Source organism: Plecotus auritus (genome assembly GCF_963455305.1).
Source record: "Plecotus auritus genome assembly, chromosome: 9".
Taxonomy (NCBI): Eukaryota; Metazoa; Chordata; class Mammalia; order Chiroptera; family Vespertilionidae; genus Plecotus; species Plecotus auritus.
In genome coordinates this window covers 145861875-145883358 of record NC_137783.1, presented here as the reverse complement: position 1 = coordinate 145883358, position 21484 = coordinate 145861875, and the positions used below count along the sequence as shown (strand labels likewise).

Here is a 21484-nt window from a genome sequence, read left to right as displayed (position 1 = left end):
AATCATATGTCAGCTCTATCTACATCCTGGATTTACAGGCTTGTCTTGAATTTGAAAAAGTATTAATTTTTAATATAATTTGTTGAATCTAGATAAATATGATCCTACATGTATTTTCATGGAACTATTCTATTGCATAGAATCTCAAACCAGAAATACCTGCTTTGTTAAACTGTGCACTTACACATTTATGATCTCACTGGGTAACGAGGAAAACTCTGAAGACAAAGCAAACAGAGAAGACATCTAGGCAGAATTTTGGGAAGATAATCCTGAGACTGCTCTATCAAGAAACATGTCAGCCTGTACATGTGTGCTAAGCTGGCCTAAAGTAGCAAAACCACAAGCTCCTAGGTGCCTTGCTCATATCCATAAGTCCTCACCATAAGTCCCACTTACAGACAAGCCTTAACAGTTTCACAGCTGCACCCAGGAACTGTCCCCCTGACCCACAGTGTCTGCTGCAAAGGATACATTTCCCACAGCTGCATTTCAGCACATCCTGAGCCACCCTGCTCACTGTCCACCTAATGAAAATGAAGACCAATGCCATTCTTTAAAAGCAAAATCTGCTTAATACTGCTCAATAATGATCCTTATCCAAAAATAACTAGGGGTTAAGAGATAAAAATAATTGAAATCTCAGGTATTTTGTATGTTCCAAAGATGTCTGATTTGGAAGAGAAAAGTCACAAGGACTAGGTAATAAAGGGGATGTGGTGTTCATAAACATGCTCTCTTTAGAGAATTTAGACTCTATCACAATTCATCAACATCTCACCATCCATCTGCTGGCCTCAGAAGACCACCTGCCTCCCACATGTGAACCAAAGTTCTACACACTCCTTCCAATGTGCTTTATTTCTCAGTGATTCATGTTCAAGTCCTCAGCAAACTCCCAAAGCCAGAAACTTTAGAAAAATACTGTATGTTATTCACTAGAAAATGATAGTAGAGACACTGAAAAATTTAACCTACATAATCATTCAGGATTTGTTGGGTGTCAACAGCATGCAAGGCACTGTGGGGCTCCTATTATATGACTTATTCCCCCAAACTTTCACAGCCTTGAAAAGGTCCCATCTGTGTTGTTCCCATTTCATGGTTCAAGGCTGCCTTGACTTTGCCATAGGAATGGCACCTTTTAAGGATTTTGCACATATGTAGTTTCCTGTTCTTTTCGACAGAGAAGACTGGGGAAGAAGAAGGTTGGCTTTGCTTCCAATGTGTCCTGTAATTGGATTTATGTGCTTTGATATAATATAACAAAAGCTTTCTACATATTAGATAAATGACAGTCTTTTGTTTTTATCAAGAGACAGTATTAAAAGAGCACAGGCAACACAACTGTCCTCCATGTGTTAGAAGAACACAATGCTTAGGCCTTCTGGTTTACTGAGAATATGACTGAAATAATTTGGAGATTAAAAAAAAATGTCTTTTTGGTAGAAACCCAAACAAGAATTTTATGGGTAAAACAAAGAAAGTGAAGCAGAGATCAATGTGATCTCACTTGATTTCACACGGACAAGCTGAATGCAAACCAAAGGCCAACAAATTTGAATATTTGAATCCAATTAACATGTATGTTGACTGTGCTCTCTTACTTTTGTCAATATATACAGTGGTTCTATGCAAATTACATCCTAACCCATTATCAAATTTAGAGCAAATTATGCAACATACTCTGAGAGTTCAATAATGCATGTTCACAGACTAGGTGGGATAGAGCGGAGGCTCACTGGGCTCCACAACCAGCTGCCTTCAACAGGTCCGCTCCCACTGCAATGCTCTCTGAAACACTGAGCTAAAAGAGCAGACAGAAGACAAATTGTCACAGTTCCCTAAGACAAGTACTTGCTTTTATCAACACATGGGCAAACCCTACAAGACACGGAAGGAGAATTACTTCTAGAGGCTCCTAACAGAATCTCTTGTGCGTAACAAGGCGAAGCATGGAGAATACTTGGAGAAACAACACACTGTGTGTCTGCTCATTACCCCAAGTCCCTGGAGTGTACCACACAGCTTGAGTCGCGTCCCCTGGGAAGAGAGCATCCATGGTCCTGCATCTTGAGAGAAAAGGGAAGCTGGCAAGAATGCGTCTTCAATTCAAATGGTTCCTCCAGCAGCATCCATTCCGACAGTAACACACGCGAGAACATTAGACGGTTACGAAGCATTATTTGGCAAAGACACAGCACCATGCCTATCACTGACTCACAACAGGTCCTCTAAGCCTTGGCTAACAGATTAAGTAAACATAGAAATATAGGTGTGTGGTGTTTTTTTTTTTTTTTTTTCCTTTTTAAAGAAAGCTTGTTTATATCCTCTTTTACCATGAGATACACTGGGGAGTTTATTCAAGAATTTGCTGAGAGTCACATCCTTATTTTTCACGTTTCCAAGGTTCTTCCTCAACACTGCCGTCCGCTGACTTCCCGTTGGCTGCCAGAGTTACCTGAAAATAATCATCATCAACATCCAGCTTACAGGCCATGGGCCAGAGAACCACCCCGTGGGTTACGTGGAGGAGCACCAAATCCGGCTTAGACCACGTGACTTTGCTATCGGTTTTAAATATTGTCCCTTCCAACCAGATTTTGAGCTGGTCTTGGGTCTCAACACTGATTTGTGAACATTAAAAAATACTTATTTGCCTTGGGGGCCTATTGAGGGACTGGAGACACTAGGCGATTTGGGGGATAACTTCTACTATGCTTTTAGGGTTGTGGGGGTGTCTAACTACTTATAGACCCATCACACAGGAACGCGGTCCTTAAACAATAGTGCCCAAGTGCTACTCCATACAACCACAGAGAAAAAATCCAGAACTAGGCAGCTAGTTCTACTCATGCACGTGAAAGGTTCAGTTGCAAGAGGCCAGGTGAATTTGACACATGTCCAATTTTAACACCAGGAGGCATGATGGTCTGGATAGCTATGCGGGCTTTACAAATGAAAAATGAAAAGGGGGGATTAAGTGAGTCTGAGGTCATTTACTAAGCAAATGCAATCAGCAGACTGTCTATACTTTGCTCCCCTGGCTCTGAGCGAACTGAACCCTTCCACAGAATGGGAGGTTTTCCCCTCCACGTCTACATTTTTCCTAGCTTACCTTCCATCTGTCTGTCCTCAACGTCATGTGCAAACTTAAACCCACGACTGATATTCCACATAATGGAGAGACTGGATTTATGGAAGCATTAGAACATGGAGACATGACAAACGCAGCAATGTTTGAAAGAAATCTGACCATCCTCCCCGAGTGGAAGTGAAACGCATGCGTCATAGACACACACAACATGCTGGCAACAGAAAACCCAGTGCCCCTCACGAACCAAGCGAGTGAAAATAAAAAGGAGTCACTCCTCCAGTCCCCATTAGGTCCCCACATGCAAGCAGCCACGACCGCCTCCCGTGCAGTTACTATGATTAAAATACAAAAGCTATTGCGTCACTTTCAAACTACTTCACAAGGCGAGCGATTGGAAACAGAGAGACCAAGGTCACATAACGATGCTTGATGTGGTTAAAGTTTGACCAGAGCTGCAGCAAAGTGGCTTCCCCTTCAGTGAACTGTCAGGAGAGACTGCCAGGAAGGAGCACGCTGTCTGCCTGGAGAAAGCGGCCTGTTCTCTCTGACCTTGAATGCCTATTTGGCTTTCAGTGAGGAACCAGATCGGTAGCTGAGCAATTCTCAATCTCAGTGTGGTGCCTTTGGAAAACCAGACAGCATATTGGGGAAGGGGTAGAGGGGTGGGGGTTGTCCTTTTGTTGTTGTTTTGATGCTGGGGCCTATGTTTGAAAAGTAGCTGGGAAAGCAGCTTTTTTGGCATTTCCCTGGCTGGCTGGATTAAAGCAATCTGGGACTCCACTCCCCGATCCATTGCACCCCTCCTGCTCCAACCACCTGAGTAACAGGAGAGCAAACACAGGGAGGGAACTGCCAGTAAGCATTGATGTCTCCCATCTCAGTTTTTAAAAGAGTGAGACGGAGGATGGACCAGAAGGAAATTCAAAGGCATGAATCAATGTGATTCAGATATTCTGGGAAAGTGTGCTAATTCATCTCCATAGCTCTGGCTGCCTCCCCACATCAGTGTCAACTCAGTTAGTTGGTCTAGAGCAGTGGTTGGCAAACAGCGGCTCGCGAGGCACATGCGGCTCGCGAGCTGCGGTTTGCCGCTCTGTTGAGTTTGCCGACCACTGGTCTAGAGTGAAGAGAATCAATTTGCCTCACCTAGCAATGCCTGAGGACCAACTAACCTTCACTGAGCTAAACCCAATCTCGTCAAGAAAAAAAATCCAAACTGCCGAAATAGCCATTAAAGCAATATGGCTACTGCATCCTTTCCATGACATGCTCAGTTTCACTACTTGACCATCTAAATCAGGGGTGAGGAACCTTTTTTTTTCTGCCAATATCCATTTGGATATTTATAACATCATTCGCGGGCCATACAAAATTATCAACTTAAAAATTATCCTGCCAGATTTTTGTGGATGAAACTGCTGCTTTTTCATACTGCTGGCAGTATTGGAATAAATGCTCATATATGATTTAAAAAAATTATCCTGCTACATTTGGTCATTTAATTAACTCACCCCTAATGCCTTGGCAGGGACAAACCAAATGATTTCTCAGGCCTTGTATATCCCACAGCTGGACGTTCCCCACCCCTAATCTAAATGCTAACTCAACAACAAGTTTGCAGGTGGTTGGTTGGGTAGTAGGTTATGGAGACTGAGCCACTATCTCTATGGAATTGTCCAGCAAAAAAAGGTTACCTGGATTAAAGCATAGGGTCAAGATGCTAAAAGGCTACATTCAACAAATATTTCTAGAGCGCCTACTGCATGCGTGGCGCTGCTTTAGGTGCTAGGACACAGTACTGACACATGGGGACACAGTTCCTCGCCTCATGGGCTTACGTCCGACTGATAGGGACAACTGACCAACATCTCCTTTTAGAACTTGAATTGTTTTGCTTTAAAAAAATGAAGCAAATTTCTCCTGATGTACTTGATATTCTTTAAGGAAAAAAAAATCCAGGAAGTCTGAAATCTAAGGATATCTCCATGCCTACATACCTTCTTCAATACATGTCCTATACAATATTGCTAAGCCTCTTATAATGCTCCAATAAAGGTCACAGCATAGACAGTTAACCACTAGGAGTCTTCTTATACATAATTGCAAAATTAGAAAATATGTGATTTAATTTTGTTCAATACTACTATGTTTCCTTGTATGGCAGTAATTTGGGATCAAAACTTCACCACCACTTCAAAATCGTACATTCATTTTCCTGTTCTCCCATGACTAATTCAAGGCTTTGCAGATAATGGCCACTCAATAAACACTTGATGAATGTGATAAAAATATATATGGTCATAGGAATGAGATGGGGTTGCTCAACTAAACCTCACAAGGCACACAATAAATACTTATTGAATATAATAGAGCATAAAGCCATTCCTTGGGAATGTTGATCCTTGTTGACCCAAACCAACATTTTAATGGGAAATAATCCAGCACATTTATTCAGATGTATGAAATACTAATTTTCTAGGAAAATTGAGTATATTCTTTAGGTACATCTGAATTACTAATAATTTAAGTCATTTTCACGGAGTCAATTAATTTATGCAATTGCCTCCTGATGGGTGGGGTCCCTAATTTGTATCAGAGCCCTGGTTCACCCACACATGGACCTGATATAGAAGGGAGGAGCAAAAGGCTGTGGCTAGTCTATTAGACTTCTGGACCTATGTTGCAGTCCAGTAGAGAGGATTACTTCTGTGTCATCCTAAGTGGTCTGGCAGAAGCCATCGTATATATTTAGAATGACCCAGAAGTAACTCATAAAGAAATCAACTATTAAATGAGATCTCGTCAATAGGAATCAAAAAGGTACCAGAAATACCTGTTGGGTTCAAATTTTCCTCAAATGCTACCTGGGACCATTTTAGCAACCCAACCCCCAGAGTTGACTCTGCTCACCTGCCAGGGTTTCTCCAAGTTTGCTTCGCTCTGGTCATGACACTGCCTTTGACAATGTCAAGTTAGTTACAATGAAGGCTAGAAAGAGCTTATCGAGCTTGAAGACTTAGCACCCAGTGGCTTAGGAGAGTCCAGAACATCCTTGCTTCAGGAAAGAGGGTGCTGCCAGACAGTGTGTGAAATGTGGTGGTTTTAGAAGACATCTATGGATGATCGTCTTGAAGAATAGTTATCCTTTACTTGAAAATTTCCCCATACTTGGAGCGAAGTGACTGCCAGGTCACAACTCACATTCCCACAAAAATAATTAACCGAAACCGGCGGCACAGTTATGTGGGCACGTTTTTGACCAATACATGATTCATAGCAGGGAGGAAAACTTATGCTATGTAAATCAAATAAATCTGGGTATTTCTCTTGGTGCTTCACTTGAGGAATAGAAAAGTTGAAAGCCAGCAAAACCCTAGAGACCACAAATTCTTGGGCAAAATATTCAAGAAAAACAATCAAATTTGTGGAGCGGGTGGGTGGGGGAATCAGAATGAGAGTTTGTACATCACATGGATGAAAGAAGCAACTGATTGGCTCTTTCACTGTTAGACCTGTTGATTTCCAGCCATGTTAGACACAGAGTTAGATGATCTGGGACTCACAGAAGCTTGGGTTACATGATTCTTTAGAAAAATAAATGTGACAATAATACATGCAGGGCTTTGGTGTTCATTTTAAGAAATCGAGCATGCACTATCATATACAGGTCTCGATATCCATGAATGGGAAAGGTACCTTGCACTCATCTACTATGACAGAGTTGTGTGCGGCATAGACACATTGATTAGAGTTGCTTTCCCTATGGTTCTTCATGTCGTCATAAATGGACTGAGTCTTGGTCATTTCAATGTCTTCATGCGCTCGGTGCTGGGAGTCAATGGTATCCAGCTCATTCTTGGAGAGGTGATAGACAATCCCAGCCCCAAAAGAGTCACCCACAACGTTGACTGATGTTCTCATCCTGTCCCTGGAGACAAAGAACAGAAAATGTTTAGTGAGGAAGTAGAATGCTATGGTAGCTGAGAGGTCAAGGTCTAGAACCAGAGACCTACGGTTGAGTTCAGGCTTTACCTTTCTCTCTGCTTGGTCTCAGGCAAGTTGCTTAACCTTAATTTCCCTGTTTGTCATACTTCTCTCATAATCTTGTGTGAAAATTAAATGAGAAAATGTACATAAATTGTTTAGAAAATTGTCTGATGAAAGGTAAGCACCCAATAAAGAATTGCCAAAATAAATAAATAAATAAATAAATAAATAAATAAATAAATAAAGGAGGAGGAGGAGAAGGAAGGAAGGAATAATTAGAGGAAAATAATGTGTCTAGATCTCAGAATTAGTGCCCAGGCTCCAGACACTTCTAGCTGCATCCAGTATTCTTTTCTTTTCTTTTTTTTTTAATCCTTACCCGAAGATATTTTTCCACTGATTTTTGAGAGAGTGGAAGAGAAAGGGAAAGACAGAGAGAAACATCAATGTGAAAGAAACACATTGATTGGTTGTCTCCTACACTCACCCTGACCAGGGCCTGGGCTGGGGAGGAGCCTGCAACCAAGGTATGTGCTCTTGACTGGAATCAAACCTGGGACCCTTTGGTCCGCAGGCTGACACTCTATCCACTGAGCAAAACTGGCTAGGGCTGCATGCAGTATTCTTGATTTAAATAGTTTGTAAAAGACTCCACTTCAAAGATTACTTCTACTTATTTTACTTATGAATGCTACAGAAAAGAATAACAACCTATGAATTTCAATAATAGAAAATTCATGTTTTTGTAAGGATTGGAACTAACACTCCCTTTCCCCTGCACCTCAGGGTAACACACACACATACACAGACACAGCTGATGGGTAAGAAACTGAGCCATGATTTTCCTCCTGACCAATATGTGTAGTGATTATGCATCCTGGAAAAACCAAATTACTTTGTCTTGTTCTCTTTATTAACCTAAAATAATTAAATCTTCCCAAGTGCCTCTTGAACAAGAAACTGTTAAGAAAAAACCTTCCTCAAATCTTGTTTTTCAAGTTCTGATTTAAAAAAAAAAATAGGATGGTTGATAACTCTCTCTTTTAGAAGATCAGCAACCGGAAAACTAATGAAGTTCTTCAGAGTAAGCTGTGTTCTCTCATCCATAAGTTCAAATGTTGATGAGACACTCAAAATCCTAGAGAGAAGAATGCTGGAAAACCACACACACACACACACACACACACACACACGCACACAGAGAAAAAGGAAGGCAGGAAGGATTTTCAGTAAAGATTGTGGTAAGACATCTTAGTCCAGGTCAGGGAAAAAGCTGGTATTCGAATCCAAGTCAGGCTGCCTCCAGACTCTATGCTTTTTCTTAACTACTATCAGGTATTTTTTTCTTCCTCATACCCTTATATTGGGGCTTCTTAGCAATCTCTACAAGTACCTGATTTTGTGAATGACCTCAAGACTCCATCTTTATTCATGTTTTCAGGGGGAGATAGTAGCTGGGACAGTGAGCTACAGAGAAGAGAAAAATAATACATGTGAAATCTAGGCGGTAGAAGCACTCAGGAGCATTCAGGATGGCTAATGAATGCAGAGAGAGGCAGAAAGTAAGAACTGCCCAAATCATGTAAGGCTTTATCAGCCCAGTTCGGGAGTTATGACTTTACCCCAAGGATAATGAGAATCCATTGAAGAGAAAGATCACCCATGTTCCATTCTGAAGAATGGACTGATGAAAGACAAGACAGAGCAAAGTCCACTTAGTGAAGAGGTAGTGGATCTGAAAAAGATGAATCTGAGAGAGATTTAGGAGACAGAATTACAGGACTTGAGAATTGATTGGTTATAGAGAATAAAAGAGAAAAGAGTCAAGGATTCCCTCAGGGTTCTAGTTTGGGGAGCCAGTAGACATTGCTACCATATTTATGGGTCATAACTGATTGGGGTGGGAAAGATTCTGGTGTCATAGTGAGTGAGGTGAGGGCCTTGACCCAGCAGAGGGGAGATGTCCCACAAATGGTTTGGAGTGTGGACTAAAGATCAAAAGGGACATGTGAGCTGCAAGTAGTGAATTAGAAGTCAACACCTAGAGTGGCCATGGGTGGATGCCAAGGGCATGTTTAGTTTAATCCTTGGAGAGAATGTAGAGTGAGAAGAGCAGACAACACTTAAGGAATGTGTGAAGGAACAAGAGTCAGCAAAGGTGAAAGGAAAGGAGAAGAGTTTGGGGGAAGCTTGTTTCAAAAATAAGGGTGTGATGGACAATGCCCACTACTACCTAGAGCTCAGGTAACCTAAGAAAAAGAAGTGTCTCTTGGTTGTAGCAACCCAGAGGCAAGTATTGACAGGCAAGGGCACCTTTAATACAGAGGCAGAGAGAGAAGTCAACTCCCCATAGGTGGTACATTGAACAAGAAGTGAGGAAGGGGAGACATTATAATCAACTTATTCAGGAAGATGACTGAGAAGGTGAAGAGAAGGAATGGTAGATGGAGGGAAACAGAAGGTAAAAGAATTTTTGCTTTGTCTTTGAGGCCACCAGGGGAATATCTGGCCAACTCTGGGGAATTCCGACTCTGGCCAAAAGCAGGATATAGGAGTTTATGGTTCACACGTGGAAAATTCCTTCACAGGCCAATACTTTCATTTTCTCTTGAAACCCGCTCTGAGCATGTAGGAAACCCTGCTGACCTCAGGAGATTTTAGGCTACTTGGTAAAGAGAATTTTAGAGCATTTTACGCTATCCTTGGGTCTGGATGTTGTGCCAGGACTGTGCAAAGGAGGAGAGATGAGAGCAGAATGTTTTATTGGATTGGGTTCATGACAGATGACATAGCTTTTGGAGCCACCAGGAACCAAAGCCAAGAGAGGGACTTGAATAAGCTGCTTCACGCTGAGGCACTGGGTCTGGCTCCCTGGAAGAAAAGCCAAGGTGTCTGTCTCTCCTGTCTATCTCTTGATCTAAATCCTCTGGCAAGAAGACATGGAATTGTCTGAAAGTCCTGCTTCTCACAGAAGAACAGAGCTAGGGAAGCAAAGTCACCCAACATTCATCTGCTTTCTTCTATTGGGTTGAACCATATTAAATTGCCATTTCTATAAGTCCTGTAATGTTTCATATGATTCAACTTAACATTCATACAAACAAGCCATCGTGTCTGCCTCTCAGAAGGCAGGGTGTCCAGTGTGACAGATGGGGTCACCTGAGGCCCCAGAGCTGAGAAGGTTGGTACAATTCTGGTAATCCAAGGGCTTAAGCCACTTGAGTTTGGGAAGGGAAGGAGGGCCCACAGAAACATTGGGCCCACAGAAGCATTGGCTGAGTGTGAATTTGGATTCGAACCTGGATTGCCATCCTGGCTCCGGCAGGGCAAGTTACTTAGCCTTTCCCGCTCAGCTTTGTCCTCTGAAAAACAGAGAAAGTAATACCCATCTCCAAGCATGTTGAGAAGAAAATAACTGCTGACATGTACTGAGCACTTGTCATCTGAGAGGTCCTCTGCCAAACTCTGCATCTAAAAGACCTGGCATGGTGCCTGACACAAACGCAGTGCTCAACCCTGGCTACTCATCATCATTGTTTATCATCATCATCATCATCATCATCATCATCATCATTCCAACTAATAAGGGGAGTATCTTTTCCTCTTTTATTCCTCCACCAAGTCTTATACATTTCTTTTTTTACACCTAATACATTCTGTTGGGATTTTATTGACCACATCTGTCCCCATTACTAAACTATAAGTTCTTTGAGGGCTGGTACCATATTTTATATCTTTAAGACATGGGCAGGTTCAGGGGACGGGGACAGGCAGGTGTGAAGGAGGCGGTGGGGGGTGGGATGGATTGTTAGTTTAAGAGGGCAGATTAAATCTAGAAAAATAACTGTTTGTTTGTTTGTTTGTTTAGTAAACATCAGTTGGATGTTTTGGTGGTGAAAAGCTAGGACTCTGGGAAAGATCTACAAAGAAGAGGGAGAGACAGAGAGCCAAATGACCTCACCTATGAAAATGAGAGCAGTGTCCTGAGAGCTGGGGAAAGATGTGGAAACAGAGGGCAAGGAGGCCCAGCACAATGGGGAGAGACTGAGGCTGGGACTACACATGAGTAGGGAGAGATTCCCAGGGTGGGGAATGCTGAAGGATTTTCTTTTTCAAGAAAAGGGATGCCTAATATTAAACTTTTACTTTTTTGTGCTACCTAAAATTATAAACAGTGATTACTTCAGAGAAAGAAGGCTTCAGGTTGTAGGGGTGGAAAAACTGTCCCTCCTTCCCTTCTAGGTTCTTCAGCTGGTCTAGTGATTAAATGAACATAAGACAGATGAACAGGAAGAAAACAAGTTTAACTTTGTACATATGGGAGCCCCATAAAAATATGAGACTCCCAGCAGTCAAGCAACGAGGCTCATATACCATCCAGAGCTAAGGGTAAGGGCTAGGGCTGGAGCTTCAAAGGGAAGGAAGAGGACTCACAGGAAGACGAGAAGAACAGATGTTTGGTAAACAGATGTTTGCCCTGCCACACAGATTAGTCTCTTCTATAAAAAAGTTATCTCTGGTAAGAGCTCTCTTCCTGGTACAGGCCCCCTTTCTAAATTCTTTTAGCAGTTCAGGGGGAGGTAAAAAGTTTTTCCTCAATCTGCTGGGAGTTGATTGCCTTCAACTAATAATAATCCACATGCCAATTGGAACATTTTGGGGTGGCCTGTTCTGCTCTCCTTCATGATCCAATTGTAGATGAAGGAGATTTTTCCCTTTTTCATTTTATAACTCTTTGGAGATTTCCCCCTCTCCTTGTTTTTCCATGAGCATGTATTTCTCTGGTGAAACATTAAAGAATGATTTTGCTGTGCAGAACAATCACCCTACTGCCCTGATCTGCAATTATACTGCATTGAATCAGGGACACTTTGTCAGTGGGTGGAAGGACTAAGTAGAAAAGGGTCACATTCTATGCTGAGGTTGACACAGACTGGAGATGAGGTAAGATGTAGGGAAAAAAATGAGCAAAAGACTTCAGCCTAAACCAGGGGTGGGCAAACTTTTTGACTCGAGGGCCACAATGGGTTCTTAAACTGGACCGGAGGGCCAGAACAAAAGCATGGATGGAGTGTTTGTGTGAACTAATATAAATTCAAAGTAAAGGAGCGGAGGGGAGAGCAAGAGAACCCTCCGCTCTTTCGGCTCTGAGGGCCAGATAGAACAGCCGAACGGGCCGGATCCAGCCCGTGGGCCGTAGTTTGCCCACGGCTGGAACCCTTGGAATGTTCAGAGATATGGTGAATGTAAGAATATCTTTTCTTTTCCACCAGACGTACGTGTGTGTGTGTGTGTGTGTGAGAGAGAGAGAGAGAGAGAGAGAGAGAGAGAGAGAGAGAGAGAGAGAGAGAGAGAGAGATTGATTGTGTGTATGTATCAGAATAAGAAGAACCAATTGGCAGGCCTGGAATCCCCAAAGAACAACAGCCTGATCATCTGGGTTTGAATTCCAGTTTAGTCATTCAATATCCACTAAACTGGGATAGGTTACTTCTCTCTGAGCCTCAGTTTCCTCACCTGTAAAATAGGCACAATACTATTAGCTGCCTCAAAACTTGCTTCGACTTTTAAAGGAGTCCATATAAAGTGCTTAGAACAATGTCTAATACTTAAGGAGCACTCACTAAAAATTGGCTAGCTGTATCCTGCATCCTTTCCATCCGTTTTCATTGTATGGATGCATGAACTGTCAACTCTGTCAACTGGTGCTCAGAAAAGTATAGAGATGCTCAACTACCCACAATCGAGAACTCCTGCTCCCCTTCCCTGCCTCTAGACCATTGCTTCTGGAAGTGAGGTCCCTGGACAGTATCATCAGCATCACATGGGAACTTGTTATCAATGCCCCCACTCTTGGTCCCCACCCCTGACCTTCTGAATCTCCGGGAGATAATGGTGCATGCTCAAGTTTGGGAATCATTGCTCTCTCTCTTCCAGGAAGAGATGCTAACAGGGGAGCTTCACAGTATCCCCTGCAGGGTGGAGGCCCTTTAAGGCCTTCCTTATAAGTGCCATCTCAACTATATCCAAACTAGTAAAGGTGTCCCCAGAAATGGCATCACCAGCAGGCTCATGTGATAAATGGGCCATCAATCCACTCGGCTTTCACTTTTCTTTTCCCACCTGTGGCCAGACCCAGGTATTTATCACTTCTCCCTGGTACAGACTCCCAGTTTTCACTCCATCCTGTCTCCTCACCGTGAGAGAGGTGTCAGCTAGGTCGCTGAAAAATATCTGCTAAGGATTCCCGACACAAAGAGCTTCCTGGACTCTGGGGAAGGTTCTAGTTTTACCAGCCCTGCCCATCCGGTGTTCCTAGGACTCAGGCATTTTTTGGGGCCCAGAATCTTGGTTTTCACCATGACATTTACAGAGCAGCTAGCCTGCCCTTTGAAAAGCGCCCAGGGCTTGGCGGACAGTGATGGGGTGGCTGGTCTCCAGCAGTTGGCAAACAGCGTGGCACATTAAATGTCACTGCAGGCTTTGTTTGGTTTTAAATTGAAAAATGGCTAGAGTTATGAAAGCTTATAATTCTTGCCTAGAGGAACAAACATCCCACTCTACCCCGGAAATGAGCAGCCTCCCCCTATCTCAACTCATCCCCCTTCCCCACTCACACACTAACGGGCACCCAACAGCATGGAGCCCATGACTAAGAGCGTGTTTCCGGAACTTCTCTTGCTGCTGGCAAAGAATGCGGCACCATTACTAATTCAAAGCAGGTCTGACCTACCTACGCACAGACCCCTATGCACATTTTCCCAGGATCCTCTACCCTTCCTTTTTCTTCTCTTCTTAAAAGGAACATTCATGCTTTTTTGTTTTGTTTTGTTTTTTTGTATACAAACAAAAAAAGGATTCCATCACCTGCAGAATCCTAGTCTGAGTCTTACAACCAGAAGGACACTCAAGGGCATAGAGTCTAGAGAGACGCTGCTTTCAAAGTGATAAGTTATTATTCCCCACACACATGATGAGGTCCAGAGAGTAAGCAACCTGCCCAAAGCCCTACAGAGAGTAAGTGTAGAGCTCGGACTCCGGGCACCTGCCTCTTTGCCTCTCTTCCCCTGATCACCAGAGAGCAGCCCCCAGAACTTGAGGACAGGTCTCCATTCACTCGTTCCTTTCCAGCCCAGCCTGGGACCGAATTTGGTGTCAGCAATATAGCTAATCTTAATGTGTCATCATTTTTGTTGTTGTTCAGCCAACTCCCTTCTGCTAGTGCATTTCAGTGAGGATGCCCCACTTCTATGCAAGTGTGAGCATGCGAGCACCTGTGGGGTGATCTGGGAGGACCCAGCCCTCCTTTTCCATTTGCTAGCATTTAGGTCAAAAGTAGGCAGGGTCTTGGATGGTTCATGATCTGAGTCTTATCCAACAGGCTTGACTGCCAAGACCAGGCCCACAAAGGGTGACCTCCTGAGACCAGAGAACTTGAATTCTAAAAGTGGCTGAGACTTTGATTGTACCCCATTTGTCCCTACTTAGGCTTTTTGTTTTGGTTTGGTTTGTTTGTTTTAATCCTGAGAGGAGGAAAAAAACAGGTCAAACAAAAAATCCTCTGATTAGCATGTAGAACCAGCGGTGACCCTAATAGGTCTGTCTTCTCCAACCTTTCCAACTCTGGACCTCTCCACCTCAGCTTCCCACTGTTAGACCCGCTTGGTACTAACTAGGATGCTGTGTGGGCTGGGATGAAGGGCCCTGACCTGGCCACACAAGCTTTCCTGTGCCTCAGGTGAGAGACCTGACCCTTCTGACTCCTAGTTTCCTCTGTGAAACACACACTAGGGCTCTTTAGAAATTAATTGTCAACAGATGTGAAGAACCTGTGGTACCCACAAATACAAGCTCCTTTTCTTCATTCCTGGATAACATTAGTGCATTTTTTTCCAGTCAAAAGCATTTGCATTATAATGGGGGGAGGCAGGTTCTATAATAATAATTTTTAAAAGATGAATCTCTAACAGTGAATTTGGGGCCTTAGAAATAAACCCAAGAAAAGACTAGGCAATGTCGTCATAGTAGGCAAGGGGCACTTGATGACAACACAGGTTTGAGAGGCTAAAGGGACAAAGAGGTGGAGGACTAAGTGAACAAAGTCACAGGAAAACTAGGTGGGATTTTAATAGCTCACTGTCTTTCTTCTTGTGTAGAAAGGGCCCTGGTTGTTATGCAGCATTTCTGTGGTTGCATCTATTGAACTCCTACTGTGTCCGTCCCCAAACCATTGCCAATGTTGTTCTTTCCCCTTTGTCTTCCTCTCCAAATCCTACCCCACCCCTTTGTCTCCTTCAATCCTATTCTCCCTCAGTCCTTCCAACCATACCCCACCACAGGACCTCAGCTGCCCATGGCTGCCTTGTCTGCAAATGTCATGAGAAAGGGGCTGTGACAGGGCCTGAAGAACAACCACGTTAGCATGAGGCCCCTCCCTCCCACCACCACCACCACCTGAGAGAGATGGGCAGAGACAGATAAAAGTTAATTTCACATGCTCTTCACCTTCCCTCTAAAGGCATTTCCAGAGAATTTCTCTGCTGACAAAAGAATGAGTTAGGAAGATTCATAAGTTTCTTTACAAATCTCCTGAGTTAAGGAGAATATGTCCAGGAAGCTACTTCTCTAACCTAAACCTCAATGGCAGGCAACTTTTATGGAGAGACCAGGCTATCTTCTAGTCTTCTCCTATGTCCTTCAGCCACGTGCATGGTTCTCTCTTTAAAATACAGCAGGGAGGAACTTAGTTTCGCACCGGGGAAACTCAAGTCCATAAAATGTGGCTTCTGGCTCTTAAAATCGATGCCAGTCCATGTCAGAAGAACTGCCACTGGCATGTGGAGCAGTTTTCAAAATGTGTTCTGTGGCCGTGGGCCTCTGTGCCAGTCTTTGCCACTCTGACATTGAAGTCAATGGCACCAACTAGCCCGTCATACAGCTCCAAGACTGGACAGGAGGCATTTGTGTACAGCCCACAGAACATCAAAACCCTAATGCGCCCTTAGCAAGGATCGATTACAATCTCCTTATTGGGGACCATCTAGCTAGACTGGCCCACCTTTGTGAATGTGCAGGGCATGCCCTACACTAGGAAAATGTCCTTCACTGAGAAAGGTGCTGGACTATGTGCGCAGTCAAGTTCAAGCTCTCTTCGTGGCCTTTAAGGCTGTCCATCTTGCCTGACTTTTGACACTTCCTGCCTCACACTTTGTGCTCCAACAATACTTAACCACTCATTGGTCCCCACAATGCCTCAGTGCCTTTGTACGTGCTGCCCTGATTGGAATGTCCCGTTTCCCCTTCCATCTATGTATACCGGGGCAACTTCTACCTACCAGTTGTGATTCAGCTCAACTATCACTGCCATTATAAACTTAAATATGGTCATAATTATGAATGTGGTGGCCTCCCAAACCAAGCAGCCCTAAGGTCAAATCTCTGTTCATTTCTAAGTCACATTACCACCCTAAACCTCAGCTTCCTCATCTATAATTTGGGGGTAATACCACCAAACTTTCAGTTGTCAGAGGAAGATGTAAAGCGCTCAGTAGAGTAGCTGGCACCTAGTGAGCACTCAAATTCAGTAGCCATGCTCATTGTTTCCTGATTTCTCCACTCTGCCTTCCCATCCTAGCCTGGGATAGTGCCTTTATCATTATCCTTTTAATCTACTCCATTAAAGAGTAATTTACATACAATATATGTAAATTTTCAATGCATGGTTGGACAAATGTAGACACCTATACCCGCCTATGCATAGGGAACACTCTGTTACTCCTAAAGATTTCCTTGGGCCGATTCTCAATTAATTCTCTAGCCCCTATCTCTGGGCTCAGGCAACCACTGATCTCTTTCTAATGCAGAGTATTATAATGCCTTTCATAGAGCTTCATCTAAATGGAGTCATACAGTATATATTCCTTTGTGCTTCATTCACTCAACATAATGGGTTGAGATCCTTTGCGTACCACAATAGCTGGTTCCTTATTGCTAAGCTTCTACCTTGTATTATAATTTTTATCTCATTCCTGCACTAGACTGTGAGGCTCTCAAAGATTCTATCTTTTTTTTCCTTTCGTTCCCAAATCAGCACTCAGTAAATGTTAGAGGGAAGAGGGAGAAAGGAAGAGAGGGAGTTGCAAAAAGGATCAGCTAAGCTCTTGGCTGCAGCCTTGCATCTAGTTCACCCCTGGAGGCAGTATTCACATCCCCAGCACAACCCCATGCACAGACACTTACAGCAGCCAGTCCACGGCCACCAGCAGGCTGATGTCCTCTGTCGGCAGGCCCACAGCTGTCAGAATGAGGAGCATGGTGACCAGCCCAGCACTGGGGATACTGGCTGCACCGACACTTGCCAGTGTGGCCGTGAGGCTGTGAGAAAAGAAAAGGTCAGGTCACGAGAAGACAAAATGGCCTTGGCAAAATCAACTCTGGCAATTTTAAGCTTGCATGTTCCTAGCAATCATAAATTCCCCTTTCTTCCCAAGAAATAGAAAAATCTAGAGTTCCAAGACCCAGGAATTAGGGTCTATTTGGATTCTGTTTAACTGCAATGGAAACTTATATATTCATGGACTGGAGCCTTATCCCCATCGTGATATTCAAGTAGCCTAGTCTATCACAGGCTAAAATGAAATAAGCGTGGCTCTAAAATCAGGTAAGGAAATATTAAAGAAGAAAAACAAGTCACTTTAATGCTCCCACAGGAATACCACTGCATTCTGTTTATACCTTTATGTCTCTTTGAGCACCAGAGACTTCTGGACTACGTGGCAAGAATCTGAGAAGACCATTGCCAATGTTAACATGAGAACTCAGAATAGCAAATATCCAGACCCAGTGGACATCGGGGGAACAAATCAACAGATTCCAAATGACATTGGGCTTCAGATGCCTGGACAGTTCATCATGGACTGGAAAATCCATCATTCAGACAGAGGGTGCCAACAAATGATAATGAAATAACAGAAGGTTTCTTTTTGAGGCATCTTGTTATTTGCTTTCCAAGCAATGCCAAGGGCACACCCAGCACCATTTTGAAGTTATCTCTGGAAGAGGGGTTAATCTAGGGTTCATGCTCCCTGTGGAAACACCAGGGGCCTTTGTGGTCCAGCAAAGGGCAGTGACTTTGTCTCCTCCTTTCTAGATGCCATTTATAAAAGCTGTCATTTCTAAATGGAAGGATGCTTCTGAAAATACAGATTCCCAACTTGCTTTTGTGGGTGCTGGAAAGAAAGGGGGGCTGATTCCTTCGCAGTAATAAAATTCTAGAGTTTCTAGAGGGACTCCGCCAGGCTCCTAAACTGGGGTAACCAAGTCTAGACCATGAGTGTAACCAAGCACAGCATCCTGGGGTCTTCCAGTTGGGAGGGACCTGAATTTATCTAATCTCACCATGAGGAAAGGAAAGCCCTGGTACATTTTGTGGTTAGCCTTATCTTTCCATATTGTCCTCCTTCCACACTTAGGCCTGTTAAGACACCTTCCCTTGGAGGGATCTACAAGACTCATCTCTGCTCTTCCCTGCCCCACCAATACGGTATTGGTGTCAGGGTTTAGAGAACTCCATTTTCCCTGGATCCATCTGGGTCATGGGAAGAAGCAATGTGCTGTGATCATCATTGAAGGTTCTGGAGTTGAATGACCTGGGTTCAAATCTCAGCTCTGCCACTTATTCACCACATGACTTTAGACAACTTAAACTCTTTGTGTTTTGATTTCCTTATCTGTGAAAAGGAGATAATAATGGGGTCTCACGCATGGGGTCCTCAGGAGCTAATAAATAAAAAACACTTAGAAGATACCATTGTAACCCCAATAAATGTCCAATATTATTCTTATTGAAAAATCTTCACAGGGTGAGGCTGCTTTGCAATGAAAACTTCCCTTAAACCCCAAGAGCTGGAAGGTGGGAATTCTCAGCCACTTCCCTGACATGGATAAAGCACCAGGGAAGGGGAACTTCCCAAGTTCCAACGACCTTGGCCTCAGCCGTTTACTTTACAACCCCAGCTGCTTCTGTTATGAGTCACTCTTACACATGCCTTTGCACTATGGCCACATTGTCTGGTTACCGCTTGGTTGTGTGTGACAAATTCTACAAAGAGAATGCTTCCTGGCAGCTGGTCCCCTCAGTTCCTCCACCCCAATCATGTCCTTATGGGCTGAGTGTCCATGCAATTCTAAGTCCTGCAGAAGCTCTCTGAGCAGTGATCTCCCCTCCATTCCTTCGTCCCTTTTCCTGTCCTTCCCCTCCCTGGCTCACGTCTCTAGGGCTGGTTCTTGGATGCTGTGCAAGGTACTGCACACACATTAGCAGAACCTCAAGATAGCTCTGCAAGGTTCATAGGCTAGTACTTGCTTTCCATGAGGAAATCATGGATCGATGGGTGGAGAAACGTAGGGTCCCACAGCTCAAACGTAGTCTGTTGGGATTTGAACACTTGCCTGCCTGATTCCAATGCCGTGCTGTTCCTGTTGTCCCTTGATTCTTCCCCACATTAAAAACTCTGAATTAATGAATCCCAACCACTTGGTCACTGGTCCATTCTCCCATCTCTATGTTCTCATTTAATGGTGTGAACTTGATGGGCAGCGTGGTTGTCTTCAAGGCCAAGAACTCAGGGGCCAGAAATCATCTTTGCTTGGCTCCAAAAGAAGGGGCTTCCCTAAGGCACCCTTTTCATCTCTGAGTTTTAAAGCAAGGGAGGTGGCAGTCTCACATGCAGTTAGGACGTGATTTAAAAGGCCTGATACTCTGACCTGAAGCATGTCTTCCCTCACTATGTCACTGTCATATTTTTCTTTCATGTTCTGGGAGTATTATATTTCATTTAGTATCAAGAACAGTAATAATTCCGGTAGCTAACATTTATTGACAGGTGACTATGTGTATAGTCAACCTCCCTAGACTATGTGATGATTGTCCCCATTATACAGATGAGGAAACTGAGGCCCCTCTATAGTGCTGCTATGAACTGAGTTATATCTCCCCAAAATACATTTGTTGAAGCCCCATTCTCCAACGTGATGGGCTTTGGGGAGGTAATTAGGTCATGAGGGTGGAGCCCTCGTGATGAAATTAGTGCCCTTATAAGAGGAAAATTAAGAGGTCAGCTATTTCTGTCCACACATGAAGGACAGACCATGTCAGCAAAAACAGTGAGAAGAAGGTCATATGCAAGCCAGGAAGAGGGCATTCATCAGGAGCTGAATTTGCCAACAACTTGATCTTGGACTTCCAGACCAAAGAACTATGAGAAATAAATTCTATTGTTTAGCCGTTTAGTCTATGGTATCTTATTATAGCCGCCTGAGCTGACAGGGTGGTTGTGAGAATTGGGTAAATTAATATAGGCAAGTAGGTGTGATCTTTAAGGTTATGGAGAAGCCATGTGTTTTTAATGACCTCTTGGAAAAGTATTCTTTCTAAATTTTTAAAATGATACATATGGTAAAAATAGCTTTATTGAAAACAAAACTACTTGCTATTTATTTGTAATTAAATGTTTTATGTTGATTGAGGAATCTCTTCCTTGCAGTATTTCATCATTTCATCCATCACCACCTGGAATGCTGAAGGGAGCATGTTTTAATGAAAGACAAACTGGATCCAGAGTCAGATAACGTTGGCCCCAGACACAGCCCTGCTAGCTCATTACTAATGACGTAGCCTTGGACAAACGTCCAAGCCCCTCAAAGCCTGCACTTCCTCATCTATTAAACGAGCATAGGGAATAACTGCCTTGCGACATCACAGGGTTGTTAAAATTCAAATAATATCAAGTTTCCAAAGCAATCTCATATGCCCAACACAAGCAGAAGGCATTGGTATGAGCCTGCTTCTCCCCTGCCACAGTCTTTTCCCTCTGAGACAGCCAATCATTCCTCTCCTCTGTTACTTCCTTCATCATTCTCCTGCCAGGAGAACTGAAATTCAAGTGGCCCCTATCAAACCGAGTTAGTGTGGAAGGGGGCAAGGTAAGAAGGTTGTTTCAGAGCTTCACCCCACCCATCTCACTCACCTCACGGTCACAATCTGGCCTCCGTCCAGGACAACACCATTCATCTGGGCAATAAAGATGGCAGCCACTGCTTCGTACAGGGCTGTACCGTCCATGTTAATGGTTGCTCCAACCGGGAGGACGAATCTGGTCACACGCTTATCAATCCCCAGGTTGTCTTCCAGGCAACGGAAGGTGACAGGCAAAGTTCCAGCACTGAGGGGCAGAGAGAGAGAAGGAGAGGGAAAGGGAGGAAGAGGGAGAGGGAAGAGTTAGGTCCACTGTAGAGAAGCAGAACAAAGAAACTGGAATGCCACCACCACGTTTTTGTTCTTTTGTTTCAGTTGAGCAATGTGACATGCAAAAAAGCAGTGTCTGGAGCCAAATTAAAAAC

General features: G+C 43.6%; 1 protein-coding gene across 4 annotated transcripts in view; it reads right to left on the bottom strand.

Annotated features, from left to right (window-relative positions):
• Nucleotides 1-2242: 2242 nt before the first annotated feature.
• Nucleotides 2243-21484, bottom strand: part of SLC1A2 (solute carrier family 1 member 2) — a 121256-nt gene continuing 102014 nt past the window's right edge. For all 4 annotated transcript variants that reach the window (XM_080641033.1, XM_080641032.1, XM_080641034.1 and 1 more), the window contains 4 exons: nt 21112-21306; nt 17324-17458; nt 6794-7025; nt 2243-2461 (listed from right to left, as the gene is read on the bottom strand). In XM_080641033.1, coding sequence (XP_080497159.1) covers nt 2390-2461; nt 6794-7025; nt 17324-17458; nt 21112-21306 — 634 coding nt within the window. In that variant the 3' untranslated portion in view covers nt 2243-2389. The remainder of the gene's footprint in view (nt 2462-6793; nt 7026-17323; nt 17459-21111; nt 21307-21484) is intronic.